Source organism: Cricetulus griseus, assembly GCF_003668045.3.
Source record: "Cricetulus griseus strain 17A/GY chromosome 1 unlocalized genomic scaffold, alternate assembly CriGri-PICRH-1.0 chr1_1, whole genome shotgun sequence".
NCBI lineage: Eukaryota > Metazoa > Chordata > Mammalia > Rodentia > Cricetidae > Cricetulus > Cricetulus griseus.
Window position 1 is genome coordinate 129,817,609 of NW_023276807.1, and position 21,414 is coordinate 129,839,022.

Consider the following 21,414-nt stretch of genomic DNA (forward strand, 5'->3'; position numbering starts at 1 on the left):
GAGTTCAAGGCCTGCCTGTCCTGTGGTCTGAATAGTGAGTTCTGTGTGAGACTGAGTAACATGGTCAGATTCTTAGAAGAAAGAGGAGGGAGAAGAAGGGGCTAGTTAGTGGAAAATAATCTTACCTTCTTTTTCTACTCTAAAAACAAAAGTTCTTTGTGTTGTGACAATTTCAAATTTGTTGTCTCCTTGAGCTCGTACTGTGGATATCGCAGTGAGAGGGATTATTCCTTTCGAGTACATCTCCTGTATCAATTAGAGAAGAAGATGAAGACAGGTGAACATGAAATTCTGAAGATCTTGTAAGAACAGCTCAGGTTTCACAACAGTTTTAATTTCATGATTTCTATGTGAAAATTTAAAGTGATAAACAAATACACCGATTTTCAATTCTGTAAAAGAAAACTATTAAGTGTCCTGTGCTTCTAAGAGAAATCACCTTTTCAACTTTCTAGTCACCTGGATTTAAAGGGCAGAGCACCATGTAATAAAAAAATAACACTAAGAGACCAGCAATATTCACTTCCTAAACCCAGAATCAGTCTCTAAATTGGTCTGCTCACAATGATTCAACGGTGTTTGCAGGCATCTGCTGGCCACAACAGGAACTGTCAGGGACCCATCTCGAAGTACTGCTGTATTATAGAGAGAACAAAACATAGCAAAGGAGTCTGTCAGATTCCTTAATTAACCTCATTCTCAATGGTCTGGTGATGAGAACTTTGATCTCACGCCAAGTCACTTTTTACTTTCATTTTCTAATGAATAATGGATAAAGAAAAGCCAGGCATGGAGTTACACAGCTTTAATCCCCAAATCTGGGAGGTTTGATGTTACCCTGAGCTACAGTATAAGATGTCCCTGAAAAACAACAACAAATGAAGAAAGGTGCTTCTGCTGCCGGCAATCTGCATACACACACGTATTATCATTTTGCATTCAATGGTATCAAGTCTCTAACCGATTTCTCTCAATCTTCATTTTTCTTAGAACTCCCAAACTGTTTGGTAGAATGACCTCAATGATTTATTGAGGGTAAAATACTTCTTGTGTCCTGTGTTAGAAAGAAACTTCAAACTATTGTAAATTTAAACACCAGGCAACTTAAGGTCAGAATTCAAACTTCAGGACACATAAGTAAAAAGATGCAGGGCCTCAATTCTTTTAAAATGCTGAGAAGTGTTTAATAAACATGGTGAAATTTGATCCTGACTTTTAGAAGACTTAACTTTTATCAAAATGCTAATTGGAAAGGCAGAATTATGATCAGACAGACTGAATAAAAATAATAGAGGCAGGATAATGAGAAATAGAACCCCCCCAAAAAAATAAACAGTAAATAATAAAGAATGCAGAGTTGTCAAGAAATATGAGGTTGTAAAAACACATCCTCACATCCCAGATGGTCTGAATATCAGAAGTGTTTCCCAAGGCCCTTTGTGGCTTTTTCTTCCATTCCCTTCCATGGTAGTATCTACATTTTATGGTATGAGTAGGAAAGTCTTCTCACAAGGTCATGTGACAAGCATGTGGGACCCCAACACTAATGTAGAAGATGGAGGAACTTTAGGAAGTAGCGCCTAATTGAGGAACGTGGGTGTCATCAATAGGATATTGTTTATTTTAATTTTATTAACATTTTTCATTTATTTTACATACTGATAAGTTTCTTCCCCTCCTGTGTTCCACTCCCATCCACCCCTGTCCCATCCACTCCTCCTAGGTCTCCATTCAGAAAAGGACAGGACTCCCATGGACTTACACAAATCATGGCCCATGAAGTTGAGGTAGGACTGAACCCCTCCTCTTGCATAAAGGCTGGACAAGGGAATACACATGGGGAACAGGTTCCCAAAAGCCAGTTAAGCACTACAGACAGATTTGATGCTGGCAACACAGTTGTGGGAGCAGAGATCACGTTAGGGGAAAGAACACAATGAGAGTCCTTCTAGGAGCCTTACAAATAGACCAAAATCTACACAACTGTCACACCATGCACAGGGCTTTACCCAGCAAATGATGGAAGCAGATGCAGAGATCCACAGCCAAGCACTGAAAGTACTCCTGAAGAGAGGGAGGAGGGATTGCAGGAGCCAGGGGGTGTCAAGGTCATGACAGAGGAAACCCATAGAGACAACTGACCTGAGCTTGTAGGAACACATGGACTCTGGACTAACAGCTAGGGAGCCTGAATAGGACCAACATTGGCCCTCTACATGTGTGAGAATAGGATATTGAAGGTTGTATCTGCCCTTCAGTCCTTTCTTGATCTCAGCTTGTTGGCTGCCACAAGGTAGGTTCTGCTATATATGCCTCCATTGTACTGGTCTGCATTAGCTTAGAATCAGTGCAGCCAAATACTTTGAAACCACACCCCAAAATAAATCTCATCCCATTTATGTCAAATATTTTGCTATGTAAACACAAAGTCTAAATTAACATCCTATAGGAACTCCAGTTAGGAGCAGAAACTCATATCGAAAATAACTGCTTAGGAGAATACACGAAACCATTCAATGCAGGGAGCAATTTTCCATCAATAGCCTTCTGCCCTTACAGACAGATGAGAAACAGCTGTCAGCAACACCAGGCTCTTCAGGAAAGACAGGCCCTCTGCTTGTCCACCTGCATCTTTCTACCTGACATCTTCTTTGTTTCCATTAACAATTTCTCCTCCACTAATATAACCTCTCATCCCTGAATTGATGTATCTGTCAAAATTCTATTCACACTCTAATAACATTCTAAGTATACACACACACTCACACACACTCACACACACACACACACACACACACACACACACGTATGCTGCCTTTCCTACATCCAACAATGATCATGTCATTTACAGGCAATTTAGGAAATGGACAATCTCAAACAGGGACCAATATCAGAGAAGCACTCACAAAATAGCTGAGGTTTTCTTCTTCTTGCTTTTCTTTGTTTCCATCTTTCTTCCTTAAGAAGTGAAATCCCTTCTTACATTTCAGCTACACACTTTGTGTGAACAAACCTAAAATTGTTCTCTTTCACTTTTCCTGCCCTCCCTCCTTCCTTCCCTCACACTGTCCCACCCTCAGCTATACATTTCACTCAGTCAGAACCCCCATATTTTGAGTCATCGGTATTATGTCTAATTTTGCCTAGGTTCCTCAAACATTAAAAATTAATTCATCATCAGTTGAAAAATTATCTTCACTCCATACTTGTCCACTGAGATATCACTCTCCTAGGATCTGGAGAGATGGCTGAGTGGTTAAGAGCACTGGCTATTCTTCTTGAGGAGCCTGGTTCAATTCCTAGCATCTGAATGGTAGCTCCTAACTGTCTGCAGCTCCATTTACAGAGAACCAAATGCCCTCCTTAGGTTTCCACAGGCACTGAATGCACATGGTACTCTGATATGTATACAGGCAAAATACTCATACACATAATAAAAAGTAAAGGAAGATAAAATAAAATAGCACTTTTATAGTACTTCTCTCAGAAGTGGCATCAAATAGTCCTTGACCCAAATGGAAACTTCCCACAAACAAAACATGAATTTTCCCTACCCAATGGAGTCAACATGCTCCCGCTCCTACCCCTCATCTCTGCATAGTCTTTGCATTTATAGTTAATCCCTCATAGCTCTGCATAAATACACTCTACTGAACAAATCTTTTCTGCTGGGACTTTTCTCTGGGACCTTGATCCTCATTGTGGGAACATGGTTCAGATATGGAGTCAGTTGAGGAGAATTCTGAGCGTTCATGAGAACACTCCAAGGAAATACAACACAAGAGTCATGCAGCCTCAGTTTCTCTGAAAGACAGAATTGTTCTTGGCCTGTGTTTTCACACTCCTCCCAGGTATAGCGAGAAGGAGCAAGTTCCCTTCAAATTGCTTATCACTGCTTGCATATGTTACTCATTTAAATGTTTAAATTGCCCTTTATATGCTTCTATGGAAAAGCGTGTTTTTGCCATATGTAGCTTGTCCTTCTGATTGTATACAGCTTGAGCTCATAAGAACTTTACTCACATGATCTTTCTTAATCCTCAGAGTGTAAATTGTCTGAGGCTCCAAAAGGCTATTGCATGAGATTTTAGTCTGCCTCGTCCATCAGCTCCATTCTAGCAGGTTCTACCACTTCCAGAGTGCTGACAGTCATCACTGCAAGTACTCCAATTTAACCGCAACTTGTATATCTGTTTTATAATAATTATACTTTGGAACTTAGATAATGATCAGAAGTGTAATGAAATGAAGTCTTCTCATGAAGATGGTAGGAGATCCATCTATTTCCCTTACCAACTTTTTTAAAATTATTGCTATAGAAATATTTCTGAATGACTGAATCCCATGCCCAATTAATCACAATTATATCAAACTCTGACTGCTCATTTTTAATATTTTTCAAATTTGTTTTTATCACTTCTACTGAACCTAAATATTAGTACACAATTTCTTAATTCATAATGGTTTATTTATTACAATCATCTCCTACTTTGCCTCCCTCCTTTCAACCTGTTTTCCAACTATCATCAAACCAGAGAAAATAAAACAAAGGTTTATGGAGGACAACAACACTAAGTTGAAATTTACACATGGTTTAAAATTTTAAATTATTTAATTATTATCTATTTATGTGTATGTGTGTGGGCATGTATAATATGCAGATCAGAGCAAAACTTGCTGGAGTTTGTTCATTCTATCATTCTATTGTGTGGGTTCCAGGAATTGAACTCAGTTCCTCAGACTTGGGTGCAATTGCCTTTACCTGGTGAGTCATTCTGCAGGTCCTCATGTAGGATTCAATGGCTAACAATAGTTTCAGTGGATAACAATAGCTAAATAAGTTGAAACAGAAGAAAAGAAAGAACATATGAAGAGTGAAACTAAGCCAGGGAAATGGTGCTCAAGTTGCCCAAAGTAGGCAAGCAAATGTTAATAGACGCCATTACAAATAAATGCATAACTTAATTAGTTTACCAGAGCAAACTGTGGAAAAGTAAGTAAGCTAAAATGGAAATATGAGGTCAAATCTAGAGCACTAAATGCTCTAGAGTCTGTGAAGAGAGAGAGAATATCTTCCCACTGTTAGGCAACCTAAAGAAGTGGAAGAAGGGTATCTTTATGGGAAGTTTAGGATGTATTTTTTTTATACATATGTCTTGGCTGACACCAGCCAGTGGGAATTTTTAAATACCTAAAATCATTTACACATTGTTACCTAGGTAATCTTTTCTAAAACTTAGTTTACTAAGAATTATAGCAGCTTAGGAAAAAAAAAAAAACTCCCTAATGAGATAATTAACAGTTTATTCTGTGCTACCTGTAACCCTTTTGTCAGTGAAGAAAATACAAACAGCACTAAAGACATAGGGAAAAAAACAAATGCCTATAAATAGCAATGATATTACATTTACCAGGTAATGCCTTCAGGAAGAGAAATGTGGAAACCAAAGAAGTGATCAAAATATACTTTCTAATCTAAATACTTTGTCACTTTCACCTCAGGAAGCCATAGGTTATCTAATGATTCATTTATAATCTATTATGAGATCTCAAAGCAAAGCTTGTGGGTTCTTTTTTTCAACACTGGAGGGTTGACTTTATATTTTTCTTGTAGCAACAATATAAAGACAATACAAAGGAAAAAAGGAAAAAAAAATCCTCAATGGATAGCAGGCTCAAAATGCCTGTATCCCAAAGTGTGAAATGTTACTTAAAGAAATTTTAAAGCACCCCTTGAGGTTGTACCACACAGATATCTAGGTCAAATCTGTCATTTAGCTGCCATTTCAGATGATGAAACAACCACAGGGCAATTCTTCCCACAGATGAGTGGGAATAAGGGTGAGTTAGATTTCCTAGCAGGGGATCAAATATGAGGGCTGTGTGGTAGACACTGTTTCTGTAATAAAATGCAGAAGTCCTCACGGAGGTATCATTGGGCAACACTGAGGAAGGACCACAGAAGAAAATCAGAAACTGGGAACCTCTGCACACCACCTCCTGATGCCCAACCACACACTTAGGGGCACATCAGTGTCTCAGATGTGCTATCCACACAGTTGCTAAACTGCACAGCCAACCAGAGCACTAGCTGGGATCCATAAGTGCAAGTCTTTTCAGAGGGCCCCCAGTTACAAACTGCCTCCTTTTAAGAAACAACACTCAAATGGTAGAAGGTTTGTGGTAAGATGAAATCAACCATCTGGATGCAAGTGTATAAAATGTTTGGAGAGTAATATGTCTGGAATATTTTTGAAGAATGATGCTTGGCTGAATGATTTCTAGGAAATCACATGACTATAAACTTTTAATAACAATTTTTGCGATATGAATATCTAAAGTGACAACAGGCTCACTCCACTGCAGCTGTGATGGGCTCTGAGATGATGCAGAGAAAACCAGTCCACTTGGAAACAAAGTAGAAATTCCTTCTTAAATGGGAGTAGTGAAACCCAGCCAACAAAGCCACCTGGCAATGAAGCTTTCCTTGTCCCCAAATACATTTCTTCTATAGGTCAACAAAACCAAAGAGAAGACCCAGACATTGCGTGAAACTGGCAATAGTTTCTCTGACATCATTTTGATTATGGGTCTAATTTTTAACAGCTGAAACATTTTCTTTTTTTGTTTCATTTTGTCATATTTTTTGTCTTAGTGCTTTTGGGTTTTTTTTTCTTTTTTTAGCTCACTTTAACTTATTTCTGAAAGAGAGAGAATGAACACAAAGTTAGGTGGGAGGGAGGTGTGAATGATCTGTGAGGAGTTGGGAAAGGGGCAAACAAACATGATTCACATATTGTATGAGAAAATAATAATAAAAGAGAAAAACAATGGTCACTAAAAAAGATGTCTTCAGGACTAGGTGATGGGGAAGGTTCTTCTCTGTATGTTTATCCTATTGGTTGTTGAATAAAGTACAGTTAGCCAATGAAGAAGCAAGTTAGGTGGGACTATGAGTCAAGGAGGATTCTGGGAAATGTAAAGGAAAGTCTTATGGTTGATACTTAAGACTGAGCTAGCAAGTAAGAAATCCTAGTCAGTTGGTCAAGCAGCATTTGTACCTAATATAAGTCTCTGTGTGTTACTTGGGACCTTAATGTGGTGGCGGGTGGAACTCGGGCCGCCTGGTAGAAAATGCCCACATGGCAGCAGGGCTCGGGCTTTGGCAGAAAGACTAATCCTTACAACTAGCAACACTGAATTCACTCTGTACATCATGGACACATGTGAAACATCAAGATGGTCAGTTACATAAACAAATAAAAATAGCTGCTGTAGCAAATAATGATGAACAACCTTCATCCCACAACTTTGCTAACCATGCAGCTGTTTGTTTAAACCAACTTGTTACTCTATACAGGTCACTGTAAAAATGAAATCAAACAACCTGAAGCCTTCTACAGTTCTCAGCATGGCTGCAATTATTCGTTGCAGCCAGGTTATTTATTGTCTGTCTATAAGTATATATACTTTTCTGCCTTACAGCAGTAAAGAGACATTTCTCCTCAAGCCAAAAAATCTTATCACAAATATTATACAGCATAAACTTCTAATGAGAAAACAATGTTAAGTTGGTATATAAATAAAAATGTGGATATGTCCTAATATTAAAACTTTAAAGATAAAATATAATTAGGAGGAAAAGTGTCTCTCATTTTAGTAAGTTAAAACATGGTATATTGACCAGTTTTACCTTTCCTCTGAGAAAATGACCAAACGAAAGTCAAAAGGGAGATTCAGAGGTTACTCATGTAACTTCTAAGTTTAACAGCTGATCACAATGTCCTCAGTATCTGAGGGGGATTTATTCCAGAAACTCCTCAGACACCAAGACCCGCAAATGCTCAAGCCATTAATTAAAAGGGTATCATGCCTGCATATAATCTCCACACATCCTCCTACAGTCCTAATCACCTCCTGATTACTTATAGTATCTTATATATGGAAATTCTATGTAAACTCTTGCTTTACTGTATCATTTAGAGAATGGTAAGCAAAAGGGATGAACATGTCCCATATAGATGGAACATGTTTTTCATATTTCTGATACATAGTTGTGTCAGCTCACACCCATGCACAAGCTAGGATACAGGGGGCTGACCATGTACCATATAACGGTACGAAATACAGAATTTGATATTTTTAACTATGCGTGTGCATACAAACACATTTACATATCAGTGGATGTAAATGTATGCACAGGTAATATTTTTACTATTTTCAGATATAATTACATGATCCCCACAAATATTTCATTCTATATCTCCTTAGAAGAAGGACATCATCAAAGCTTAAGAAGATATTCCTAGAACTCTGCCATTCATTAAGATTCAATTGCCCAAGGAATAGCCCCCTGCTACTTTCACTGATAAGACTTTTCTGTAGGCTCTAACTACACCGCTTTCTTAGCATCATCTCCCATTCACAAAGCTCAGTCACAAAATAATCAGCAATCACTACCTGTTTTGTGAAATGGCCAATGCTTTCTCATGTGAGTTTCTTGCATATTCTTTCTGTAATTAATTCTTATTCTCTCCCATTTCTGCACATACAAACTTCTTTTCTTCCAAAATCATAGCAAACAGAATTTCATCAAAACACTTCTCACTCCCAGAGAATGAGGCAAATCCTCCTTGCTTCTTAATTTTCTATTTGCAATATGATTTGTTTACATCCCTTGATGTTTTACTGGATGAAAGCAATCTAGTATTCACCTTTACATTGCTCATAGCATCTCCTATTGTTTATAGACGATGATCCATAAATAACTATTAAAGGCATAAGCTAAAAAAATTGATCTTTCATGTCTGTTAAAAGAATTATTTTGTCATATTCCACTTCTTTTTCACATTGGTATTTTCTATTCATTAAAATGCTAAACTATAAAGTTTCCTAAAGTGTACTTAGTATATGTAAAATAACCTTTGAAGACTGTAAATGTACTTACTCTTTCATTGTTGTAATAAGAAATGCTAAGGCCATCAAATTTCACCCATCTCTTCTGAAACATGCGTTTTCTGAAAAATACACAAAACTGTTATTTTACATTGCAGTACTGTGAACACGGATTTTTAATGTATTTGTAGTGTCATTATGTTGAATACATTCCATTGCTCTGTTAGACAAAAGAGGTAACAAGAAGCTACAACAATGCTGAGGTCTAGCTTTTTAAACATGGTACACAGGGAAAATGTGTATAATAACACATTCCTGTTGTATAAAGTTTGTATTTCAAAAATAATGTCGAGGCTGGAGAGATGGCTCAAAGGTTAAGAGCACTGACTGCACTTCCAGAGGTCCTGAGTTCAATTCCCAGCAACCACATGGTGGCTCACAACCATCTGTTATGAGATCTGGTGCCCTCTTCTGGTGTGCAGATACACATGGAAGCAGAATGTTGTATACATAATAAATAAATAAAATCTTTAAAAAAAATAATGTCAACATTGCTATCACACACAGCTGTGAGAGTCACTGCTAAACAAAATGTGGGTCCATGCACCATCACTGAACCCACATCAACAAGCTAATCCTTCCCTGAACATACTACACAATGCTCTCATCCCTCATTAAGCATATGTATGCATATTAATTTGCTTTTATCTTTGGCAAATAAATACTATGTTGCTGAGCTAATATGGCCTTATTAATTGAATTTATACATATAAGTTATTGATTTCAAGTAAATACAATGCAAACTCCCTGCTAAATTAGAGAGTCATTTACAATCTCTTTATACAAGATACAGTTGAAAGATCATATAAAAGGCAAATGTAGTTCAAAATTCTGACATAAAAATCAAAGGGAAAATAAAAAAAATCCCATTTGGGCATTTAAAGAAGACTCAGACTTTACGAGGAATTGTTCAAGAAGCTTTTGTGCACATACTTCGTTTCAGTTTTGCTTTTGTCCCCTCACTCAAGTCCATAGATTTTTAGTAACCTGTCCTCTATGATTGGCCTGGACTGATGTCATCTGGGTATCCTCTGCTTTAGTAGACACCAAAACTAACTTCCTATTTCAGAAAGTGAACCAGGTCAGCATCAAGCATTTCCCCTGCCTCCTCCTTTGCAGTTTTTAAAGATGTATAAGAAGTTGGTATCACTTCCTGTGGCTTTCAGAAGAGTTAAAGATAGAAAGAGAACTTTCAGGCCCCGGGAGAGTTCTTCTTACTGTTTCCCAGCCAAAGGTCTATTACTTGTGTAAAATATAGAAGAATTCCGACATTAATCATTAACAAATGTATGCATCTGGAGAGCCAACCAGCCCTAATAACCAAACAAGAAAAAAAAATGAAGCTCACCAGTGCATACAACAATTTCACATATAAACACTGAATTAATGATTAATAACACCCAGGGCCTTAACTTCATACAACCACAATGACTACTAGCCTTTTTCTAACTGATCCCCTCATTTATCAGCTCCTTCCTAAAGTCTCTTGGCTTGTCCTAGCTCTTCTCTTTTCATAGAAATGTCTACAGAGTTGGCCATCTGGCTTTTCACTGCCAACAATCCCAGAGTTCCCAGATTCCCAGCACTAAATTAGAAAGAATGCAACAGTCAGTAAACACATATTCCTTGCTCCTTGAATGACCTAGCCTCTCTGCACCCATTGTTTTCTTCCTCTCTCCCATTCTTACAAGGCAAGCAAATGAGTTTCTTTCTTCACAGTCCCAACAGACATTAGGGGACTTAAGAGGTCTGTGTGGAGCCCCACTGGCCCCTCATGTTCAACTGAGCTCAGTTGAATTTGGAATTTTCCATATTAAAATATAAACAATCAATATCCATGGGAAGAAAAGTCCTTAAAGCCATTCTCAATTCTCTCTTTCTTCCCTTACTAATCTTAAGAATTATCCCTAAGGTACCTGTGTAAAAATTCCTTCCCTGCTAGTACAAAGCTGAGCAGAGAGTTTTACTCCCAAAGTGGCCTATTTCCCCTACAGCCATTAATGCAATCTCTCTATGTACATGTTCACTTCCTTAATGCCAAGCTCCCAAACCCCACCTCTGCTTTACAGGCACAAAGTCCAAAAATGTTTCATTCTCAACTTATGATCAACTATGAACACTAAGACATAAAGAAATTCTCTCTCTCTCTCTCTCTCTCTCTCTCTCTCTCTCTCTCTCTCTCTCTCTCTCTCTCTCACACACACACACACACACACACACACACACACACACCAATCACATTGGTGGAAGGAACAAGTAATATGACTAAGCTCAGTTCTTTTACAAGAGAGCAGGAAGACAGAAAAAGAAAACATCCACACCCTACTCATATGTAATCACCTTCCTTTAAAATAACAGTTGCAGAAGGGCAGTTAAACTTCTGAAAACTGAGAATTAAATCACAGCCTGCAAAAGCAGCAAGTGAGAAAGGCTCAGAAACTATGCTAATATATCTTAACTCAGATCATTTAGTTGCAGCTATTAGGACCCATAAGCTTTCATTCTTTGCTTTTATGTGTGGAGATTACAGAATGTTTACCCGAGTGTGCCCATGTGTATGTGTGCATATTTATACACATGTCCATTCCTGTAAAACCCAGAAGTCTTCTATTGCTCTTTACTGTGATTTTTGTTTGTTTGCTTGCTTGCTTTTTGTTTTTTTGTTTTTTTTTTTGTTTGTTTGTTTTTTTTGAGACAGGATCTTGGGCTGAGCTGGAATCTTGCCATATGTGCTTGACTGTGGGCTACGGAACCCCTGGGATCTGAAAGTTTCATACCCAGATGAGGGCTTCCAGATGCCAGTGGCCATGTCCAACTTTTCACTTGGGTGCTATTTGAGTCTACAGGCAAGCTCTTCACAGTCTAAGCCACTTCCCCAGCCTAGATTCACAAGCTCTTACAGAATTCTGTCAAAAGCCAGGAGTGTCCAACTATTTGACTATGTATGCTGCCATCTGTATAGTTCAAGCTCAAGAACAATGCCCTTGGGTTACAAGCAAACAGACAAAATAATCAAACAAACAAACAAGCAAACCCAGCAAAAACATTCCTAATTTTAAAGTCAGCTTAGGGTTCTATGGAGGACTGAATTCACAGCTGACCTCCACTGCACTGCAGGCCAGGTTTGCCTTCCTGTGTGAAGTGCAGAGGCATCAATGCAAGAGAAAGTGTGGAAGGCAGCCGGGCTGTTGTGAGAAGACTGGCAGCTCAGTACCCAGTAGGCTAAGGCATTTGCTTTGAGAAAAGAAAAAGAAAACTTTAGTCTTATAGCAGCCTTAATGTGTGAGTCAACCTGCAAGTATAACACTCTCAACTGCAGTAAATACGTCATGTGCTCATTGATCTTAAATCGAGAAAAGTAATCATATTATAATCTCAATTTTTTTTAAGAGGGGAGAGGGAACTAGGAGAATGGGAAGGGGAGAAGAGGAGGGGGAGGAGGACATGAGGGAGCAGGAAGGTTGTGTAGGGGGAAGAATAGAGGAGAGAAAAATAAGAGATACCATCAGAGAGGGAGCCAGTATAGGTTTAAAGAGAAATCAGGGACTAGCAAAATATACAGAGATCTACAAGGATGACACCAACTAACCATCTAAGAGACAGTGGAGAGGCTACCTTGAATACCCTCTCCTGATAATGAGAATGATGACTGACTATATGCCATCCTAGAGCCTTCATCCAGCAGCTGATGTAAGTAAAAAGCAGACAGCCAGAGCTAAACACTGAACTGAACTGGAATCCAGTTGCAGAGGAGTGATGAGCAAAGAGGTCAAGACCAGGCTGGTGAAACCCACAGAAACAGCTGACTTGAACAAGGGGGAGATCTTGGCACCCAGACTGATCACTGGGAAACCAGCATGGAACTGATCCAGACCCCATGAATGTGGATGTCAGTGTGGAGGCCTCAGAAATCTATGGAGCCTCTTGTAGTAGATCAGTACTTACCCCTAGCATAGGAATGGACTTTGGGAGCCCATTTCACATAGAAGGATACTCCCACAGCCTAGACACACAGAGGAGGGCCTATGCCCTATCCCAAAGGATATGACAGACTCTGAAAGACACCCCCTAGAAGACCTCACTCTCCCTGTCAAGCAGAATTGGTATGGGATAGGTATGGTGTTAGTGAGGGCCAGGGGAGGAGCAGAGGGATAGAGAACTGGGATTGACATGTAAAACAATCTTGTTTCTTTTTTCTTTTTTTTTTTTTTTTTTTTTTTTTTTTTTTTTTTTTTTTTTTTTTTTTTTGGTTTTTCAAGACAGGGTTTCTCTGTGCAGCTTTGGAGCTTATCCTGGCACTCACTCTGGAGACCAGGCTGGCCTGGAACTCACAGAGATCCACCTACCTCTGCCTCCCAAGTGCTGGGATTAAAGGCATGCGCCACCAACGCCCAGCAACAATCTTGTTTCTAATATAAATAAAAGAAAAATGGAGAAAAATAAGATTGCTAAATCTCTCTAAGAATATATGGAATAAACTTTAAGTACTGGTCTGTAAACAATTGAATGAGAATCATAAGGTATGTAGGCCAAAGAACACTCTTCTAGAGAAGAAGTGAGCCATTTTGCTCTCTTAATACAAAAAATGCCACTTCTGTCAAGCAGTAAGTCTCTGGGAACTTACACTGGGGGGGACAGTTCCTTCTGAGTCCTACTACCTTTGTCTATCCCTAGAACCTTCCTTGCCTCTTGACCTTCCTGTAAGACATATTCAATGCTAAGAAGTTTCCACCTGGTTCCTCACAGGGTTCATTTCTCTTGTCCTCAAGTTCCCAGCTTAAAAATCATTCTAGCTAAATATCAACATGGGGTCACAGGGGTCCTCCAGGCCCCCTGTTCTCCTCTTCTATTTACTAATAACACTCAGCAAAAACTGTTTTTATCCTTCATTTCACATAATATATTTGAGATTCTTACATACAAAATCATTTTGGTTTCATTTGTCCATGTAAATCCAGTGATTACTGGATTTCCTACTACCCAAATATACTCATCAAATGTTTGAGTAAATGTGTACTGCACTGAAAAAAAAGTATACTCAAATTTGTATTTTATACGCAGAAACTAGTACAGAAACATGACTCCTTAACTTTTTTTGACTCCGTAACTTTTATATTTTTGTTTTTTTTTAATACTAAAGATCAGTTTTATTATATGAAAAATAATCTTTATAAAGCTATCCTGTAATTGAAGGAAAAATATGAGCACCCATAGACAGTTCTCAAATCTCATCCTTTATGTGAGGTAACTACAAGTACAGTTTAGGATTAAAGATTTTCTATCAACAAAATCTCCCCATACTTCCTGTCTTCAGCCTGTGATAACCACAGGCTGATAACTTTCTGCTTACATGGATTCAACTTTTTAGTTTCCACACATAATTGACAACTTTGCAATTTTAAAAAGAATTAGTTCTTGGTACCTAGCATACAGATTAGTGAGTATATTTAATGATACATTTTTACAAAGTTGTATAGAAGAATAGCTGTTAAATTAGGTCAAAACTGGATAAAAGACCAGGTCTGAATTGTGTGAGATGACATCATGTAATTGATGCTCATTGTGGCGACTGGTTCACAATGTGTACATGTACCAAATTGTCCCATTATGTATATTATGTACCATGTTTATCAACTATGCTTCCTAAAAGCTAGGAAAACAATCAAATATGGCTTGTTATATGTCATTTATTGAAATTTTTCATTTAAAATAAAAATAATCAATCTAAGATATATCTATAAGATGTCTATTAACACTGAATAATCTATGTTATTGATTAAATGTGCCAATATCCAAGGAGCTATTTTCTACATGTAAATGCCAATGCTGAATTCTAGTAATAATATAAACAAGACAAAATAATAAGAGGTAATTACAAACAAAAAATAGTTTTACGCTACTTCATACAAATATAAAGTTGAATTTAATATCATAAGCCTATAAACTCAAATGTCAAGTAAATAATAAAAGGAAGATCTTGAGAAGTATTTTTCTAATAAATTCCCACATAAATTTTTTTTTAAATTTAATTTAATTTTGACTGGGCATGACAACACATGGTAAGTAAGAGCACTGAGGATGCTGAGGCAGAACATTTATCTGTTGGAGGACAGCCTAGTAAGACACACCCCCTCTGTTTCTTATCTTTAATTTTAATTGCTTTAAGGTTTTCTGGATGGTAACATCTGCATTTTGAACTTCACTTAAAAGCGACTATAGAGATGGCTCTGTGAATAAAGTGTCTGGAATTCATGCATGAATACTGGGGGTCAGATTTACAGCACCCACTTAAATGGCTAAATAGCACATTGATGTGGAAGTTTGTCTGTAATACTTGCTTGCATTCGGGAAGGAGACACATGAGTATTCCCAGAGCAAGATAGACAATCAGAATAGCCAAATCAATGATCTCTGGGTTCACAGGCGAAAACCTGCCTCAATATTATAAAAGACAGAGAGTAATCAAGGAAGGTTCCCATTGTCAATCCCCGGCTTCCCCATAAACTCCCACAAGCATGTATGTGCATCTAAACACACATGCTACATACACATGCATACCACACACACATACACAAGCAAAACTATGCATTCAGCAACTTCATTTGCAACATGAAATTCTAAAATCAATTAAAAAGGAATTATGACAGGCAATACCATATTATCCAGTGTACACGGTGTGATGCAATGCAAGTTAAATCAGACACACCATTGCATTACAGGGAAGAAATAGTAAAGTTCCAGTCAGTAACACAAAAAATGCTTTGTTCCAGGCACTGTGCCAAACCACTTCCAAACATTAACATGTTTAATCCTCCAAACAACCAAAGGAGAAAATAGTATTAGTCTTACCTTACCGACTTAGGCAAAGAACCACAGGTCAGTTATGTAATCCCTCCCCATCACACTGTCAAGACAGACACATGCTTCCTGAAGACTGCTTTCTTAACAGCCAACCACAACAGTATCTAGGGCATCTAACAGCCACACAGCGTAGCCATGCCAATAGTTAGTAGTAAGCAATAGTGTTTGACCTCCACATGGTTTATACTCAAGTTCAATTTTGAAAACTGTTTCAGAGTCCCTCCAGGAATAAAGGTAACACAGACAGGAGATATATTAGCCTGGGTTTTAGCTTCTTTTATTTTTAGTGTTCTGACAGGAAACATTTCTTTAAGAAGTCTTTTCAGAATAATTTATAAGGCTTGTGAAGTATCAGCAAACAGTTTTCCATAAACTCTTCCCTTGAGCTCTGGTAAGGCAGGTGTTTTGAAGTTTCAATTGCTTTCATAAAAACAGTTTCAACTCCTGTTGTCAGGTTTTGTCTCAGAATGTATATCTTAGAAAGCTTTCTTTCAAAACAGTGTAAATACATGCAATTAAATCTCTATTTATGAAGGACTCACACAGAGGTACTCTCCTTTAAATTCATTCTTAGGAGCCAGCAGGGTTTGGGACTTTTGTTGCTGTTGGTGGTGTTAGAGTTGGTGGTTTTGTTTTGTTTTATTATGCTGTGTTGTGTTGTGTTTTGACTTGGATACATGATCTCACCATGTAACTGTGGTTGGTCTAGAACTCACTACATAGAGGAGGCTGGCCTGAACTCATGAAGATCTACCTGCCTCTGACTCCCAAAAGCTGGGACAAAAGGTGTAAGCAACCACACCTGGTTTGTTTTAATTTTTAAAGATCACATCTTTAAGCTTCAAGAAAGTTTTCACCTGATAAACATACTAAGCAAGTAACAGTAACAAAGTGTAAAGAAGCAAATTGTTGCTTTTAAGATCCACAACAGGAATGACCCTGAAACCATCTTGTCAAATGTATGCTTTTTATTAGTCATGGTATTTATGCTCAGAATATATTACATATTTATTCTAAATAACATGAAACAAAAAAAGACATCATCAGCATGCTGTTGAGGTCATCCGCCTTCTTTGCATAATCCTAAAATGAATGCACTGTCCTTTCTTAGTCACTGCTCTGACACTATCCAAGTTCAGTCTGGCTAGAACACTACAGTCTAGACATCTACATTTTATTTACCCAATTACTCATCTTAGTTTGCTATTTGTCTCTAACTCCTCTCCAAAGCATGAAGATTTTATGATTCAGTATTAACAATGAAGTAATTTCAACAGAAGTAGATGCGAAACTATTCTCCAGTATTTCTATAAAATGTCAGCAGTTTTCCACAGTGCATTTCCTCACTCTTAAGCAACTCCAAGCAGCAGTTCTAAGAGTATCTCACCAGATGCTTTGGGTAGCAAAATAAACACACTTCTCTTCAGACTCAACTTATAGGTTTTTTTGTGTTTTTGTTTTTGTTGTTGCTGTTTTGTTTGTTTGTTTTTTGTTTTTTTCGAGACAGGTTTTTCTTTGTGTAGCTTTGGAGCCTATTCTGGCACTCACACTGTAGACCAGGTCGGTCTCGAACTCACAGAAATCCACCTGCCTCTGCTGGGATTAAAGGCGTGCGCCACCAACGCCTGGTCTCCAGTTCTTATATTTTATATAATACTGACAAAACAAGTGTTTAGCAAAAGATTTCAAGAACTCACGAGTTTTAGAAGTCAAGGTGAAAGGCCAAACCTTATTTTTTCAACTTTATTTTTATCAGTATATTATTATTTGTACATATTTATAAGACACAAAATGGATGTTTTCATCTGTGTATATATTTCACTGCAACTAATTCAAGGTGATTAGCATGTCTAGCATCTTAGGCATGTATAATTTTATGGTGAGTACCTAAAATTCCTCTCTTCAAACTATATCATTGCTGATTTAATTCATAATGCTGAGGCATGGAACACCAGGCCTTACTAAGGTCTAAGTATAACTCTGTACTTCTTGAATAACCTTAACCCACAACTCCTACTCTCTCCCTCTGGTAACCACTATTCTACACTCGGCTTCAGTGAGATTAATTTTAGGTTCCACATCTTAGCAATGTTGGGCTATTTCATTACACACAGAACCTTCCAGGTATATCCATGTTGTCACAAATGTCCTAATTTCATAATCATAAATTGTATGGGCGTGTGTGTGTGTGTGTGTGTGTGTGTGTGTGTGTGTGTGTGTGCGTGTACATATTCTTGTGCGTTCACCTGTGTAGACCAGAGGTCAATGTCAGGGACTCTTTCCTCAGTTTCATCCCATGTTATTATTTGAACAGGATCTCTCACTGAACATGAACTATTAATTCAACTAGACTGGCCAGAAAGCTTCAGGAGTCCTCCTGTCTATTTTCTCAAGCCCTGGTGTAATAGGCACACACCATTGCCACAGTTTTTATGTGGGTGGGTATTGGGACTGAACTCAGGTCCTCAAGTTTGTGAACCAGAAACGTTTTGTTTTCAGTATTTACTACATCCCAAGTTCATGCAATAAACACTACACCAATTGGTACTCTCCCAGACCCATGAAACTCCAATTTTCAGAGATTAGTATTATGGGATAGAATATATGGAAATCTATGTTAAAAATCCCCATTACTTCCAGGAGTCATCCTTATAGAACCCCAACATATACAATGGGGATGGAGTGATTGCCCAATAGTGAAGAGCATTACATGGTCTTCCAAAGTACCCACATTTAATTCCCAGCACCCACGTGGAGGCTAACAACTGCCTATAGTTCTGGTCCCAGACAATCCAATGGACATATGTATATTTAATAAAAACACAGAATACATAGGGCTCTGTTCTCTTCAAGGTTTAGGGCATCCACTGAGGGTCATAGCATCCTCAGTGGTTGGAAGAAGGGCTACTATAACTCAAAAAGGATTGGGGGGGGCAAGAGACTGACAATGGGTCTGTAATATGAGACCCTGTTTCAAATAAATCATGTCAGTTTCATGTGTAATAAAAAATACTGGCAATATATTACATAACTCAAACACAAATAACTTTTATAAGTCAAGAGTATTCAAATTAAATTACAGATACAATTTTAGAGTACTATATTAAGAGAATGATAGCAATTGCTAGAGGAGAGGACAGTGATAAAATAAAACAGATCTTTCTCAGTGGCATACCAAAAATTAACTCCTAATACCAAAAAGAAGTCCAAGCACATCAGAACACAGCACTACTAACATACACACCAGAGGGGGCAACAAATGTCAAAACAAATTACTGGAAAGTTGCTGAGTAACATTTTGAGATTACAGGTATTTTTAACCTGACTTGGCATCCCAGTATGTACACGTGTGGATAAAGAATATTATCATTAAATTCATTTGTTACGCCTCTGTGTGTCAGTATAAAACTTAGGCTACAGTTATAACTAATGAATCAGCACATGATCAACATGTGCAAAGTCCTGAGGTTGAGAAAATCCAATCAATTCTTCAAAGCCAAGAAAATTCAGTACAGGGAGTTAAAGATACAAATACATGAAAAAGTTGAAGGAGGCCTGTAAATGAACTGTAGAGGAAGAAGAGTTGCCATGCATTTATGCCTGTGTATTTGCTTGTTTAGAAAACTTTCTGACTTAAATAAGGTGCTCTCAGAGCAGTCAGAGGGACTGGGCTCTCAAAGTTCAAGGTGGAGAGATGACTTCTTTACATTTGCCAAGGAAAGAAAATGACTGGGACTCCCTGCCAGTAATGGGTTCAAAGGTCATCCACAATAAAAGTGTTCTGAAGGGACAGAAGGCTGAAGTTTACTGAGCATCAATTAAGAGTCAGCTCTAAGGATGCTATGAAACTGATCTTGTTCTTGACCTTATACAAGCATGTGGGAAATGCAGGTGCCAAGTTCTATGCAGGTTGGAGTGACATTTTGAAAGAAAGGAGTCTTGGCAGTTCTAATTTAGCTTGTCTGGCTCCCATGGCCTTATGCATTTTTTCTGTAGCCAGACTGACTGAATTAGTCAGTTTACTTCAATGGAAGTAAAAGTAAAATATTACTAAAAGTAATATTTGCCCCTTCAGACTGCAAATAAAGTGTTTTATTTTCTTGTCACAGCCTTTATAGGTAATAAGTGATTTGTTAAAATGCACAGCTGTTTCACCAGTATAAAAAGATAATTGTAATCAAGGATTTTGATCCAAATTTCAGTTCAACCAAGTAGTTGCTACTTAACATTTTGATCAGAAAAATAAAGGGGCCAGATTCCCACAGTTGCCTTTCACTGCATTACAAGGACTTCTGTGATAACCACATTCCTGCATCAGGGTAGAGAACTGTCCTACTAAAACACCCCAGTGACTGGACACTGGCTGACAAATCATTCACAGACAAAGGAACAAACATCAAGAATTCTAAACTCCCAAGTAGTCACAGTCTGGCCTCACCTGGTCTGACCCAAGCCTTATTTGATCTGGCCTTTCCTTGGTATCTGTCCACTGATTTTTTACATTTCCACTCACCCCTCCCCCCCCACGCCCTGTTTAACTGGAAGTTTAATTTCTCTGACAGCTTCTCCCCACCAGTCCTGGGGCATTTTCTTCCTGCCCTGTCCCACTCTGTAGCATTACCTCACATCACCCACCTCAGAGCATTTTCCCTCCTGGCAGCCACAGAAGTGACCAAGGTGTCACTGCCCTGCTAATGTATACCCATTGTTTTCAAGGCCACCTGCACAGTTTCAAATACTAACCCAGCATTGAATTCATCTGATTGTATTAAAAAATACCTGCCAGAAAAATTAGAAGAAAATGATGCTTAACACCAAGCGTTTTAGGGACACATTCAGTGACATATACTAAGCATGTATATGGTGGGAAGTAATTACTGAGAAGGAAATGTGGTGAGCCCAAAGTAATGTAGATGGCTTTTGCAAAGGTGGTAATGTGGAATTAAGGGATTATAGTACATGAACCCTGCAGAGGGAAATTAAGTGATCAAGGTCAAGATGGAAGAAATCCTGTTGTAATATTAAATACAAAGGAGACATTAAAGAAAGGGCATAGAAAGGGGTGTGGTCATGACACTTTTCCAAGAGAACATTTTGGATAGAAAAGAGAGACCCCCAAAGAATCCTCCTGCTTTTTAGTATTTCTTATCTTCAGTAAAACGGGAAGTTACTTTCCTACTTAGCTATTTGACTTTTTATTCTTTTATTGTCTATCTGGAATACAGTGAGTAGAATACAATGGTTATATGAGATATAAGCCAACCATCTCTGTAGTTTATGCACTTAAGGGTCTTGAAGGAAACCTGCCCCCCATTTAAATTTGCAAATAACCTTTGTTGGAATACAGCCTCGTATACTGCATTACATCTTCATGATATCTGTGTTCCTGCTATAGCAACTGAATGCCACAGTTGCAAAAGAAAGCATACAGAAACAGGGCTTCAAATAGTGACCATTTGGCCCTGTATGGAAGTTTGCTGGTGGCTGTTACGGAATTCAGAATGCCATGTCATGTCAGTTGGTCCAGAGTCAATTGGTCATGAGTCAAAGCTCAGCAAGTTCTGCCTAAGAAATGAGGAAGGTCACCATATAAGATCA

General features: G+C 38.1%; 1 protein-coding gene across 2 annotated transcripts in view; it reads right to left on the reverse strand.

Annotated features, from left to right (window-relative positions):
• Positions 1-21,414, reverse strand: part of Arap2 (ArfGAP with RhoGAP domain, ankyrin repeat and PH domain 2) — a 145,266-nt gene that overhangs the window by 107,802 nt on the left and 16,050 nt on the right. For both annotated transcript variants that reach the window (XM_035453443.1, XM_035453442.1), the window contains exons 6-7: positions 8,948-9,017; positions 126-246 (exon numbers count right to left, since the gene is read on the reverse strand). In XM_035453443.1, coding sequence (XP_035309334.1) covers positions 126-246; positions 8,948-9,017 — 191 coding nt within the window. The remainder of the gene's footprint in view (positions 1-125; positions 247-8,947; positions 9,018-21,414) is intronic.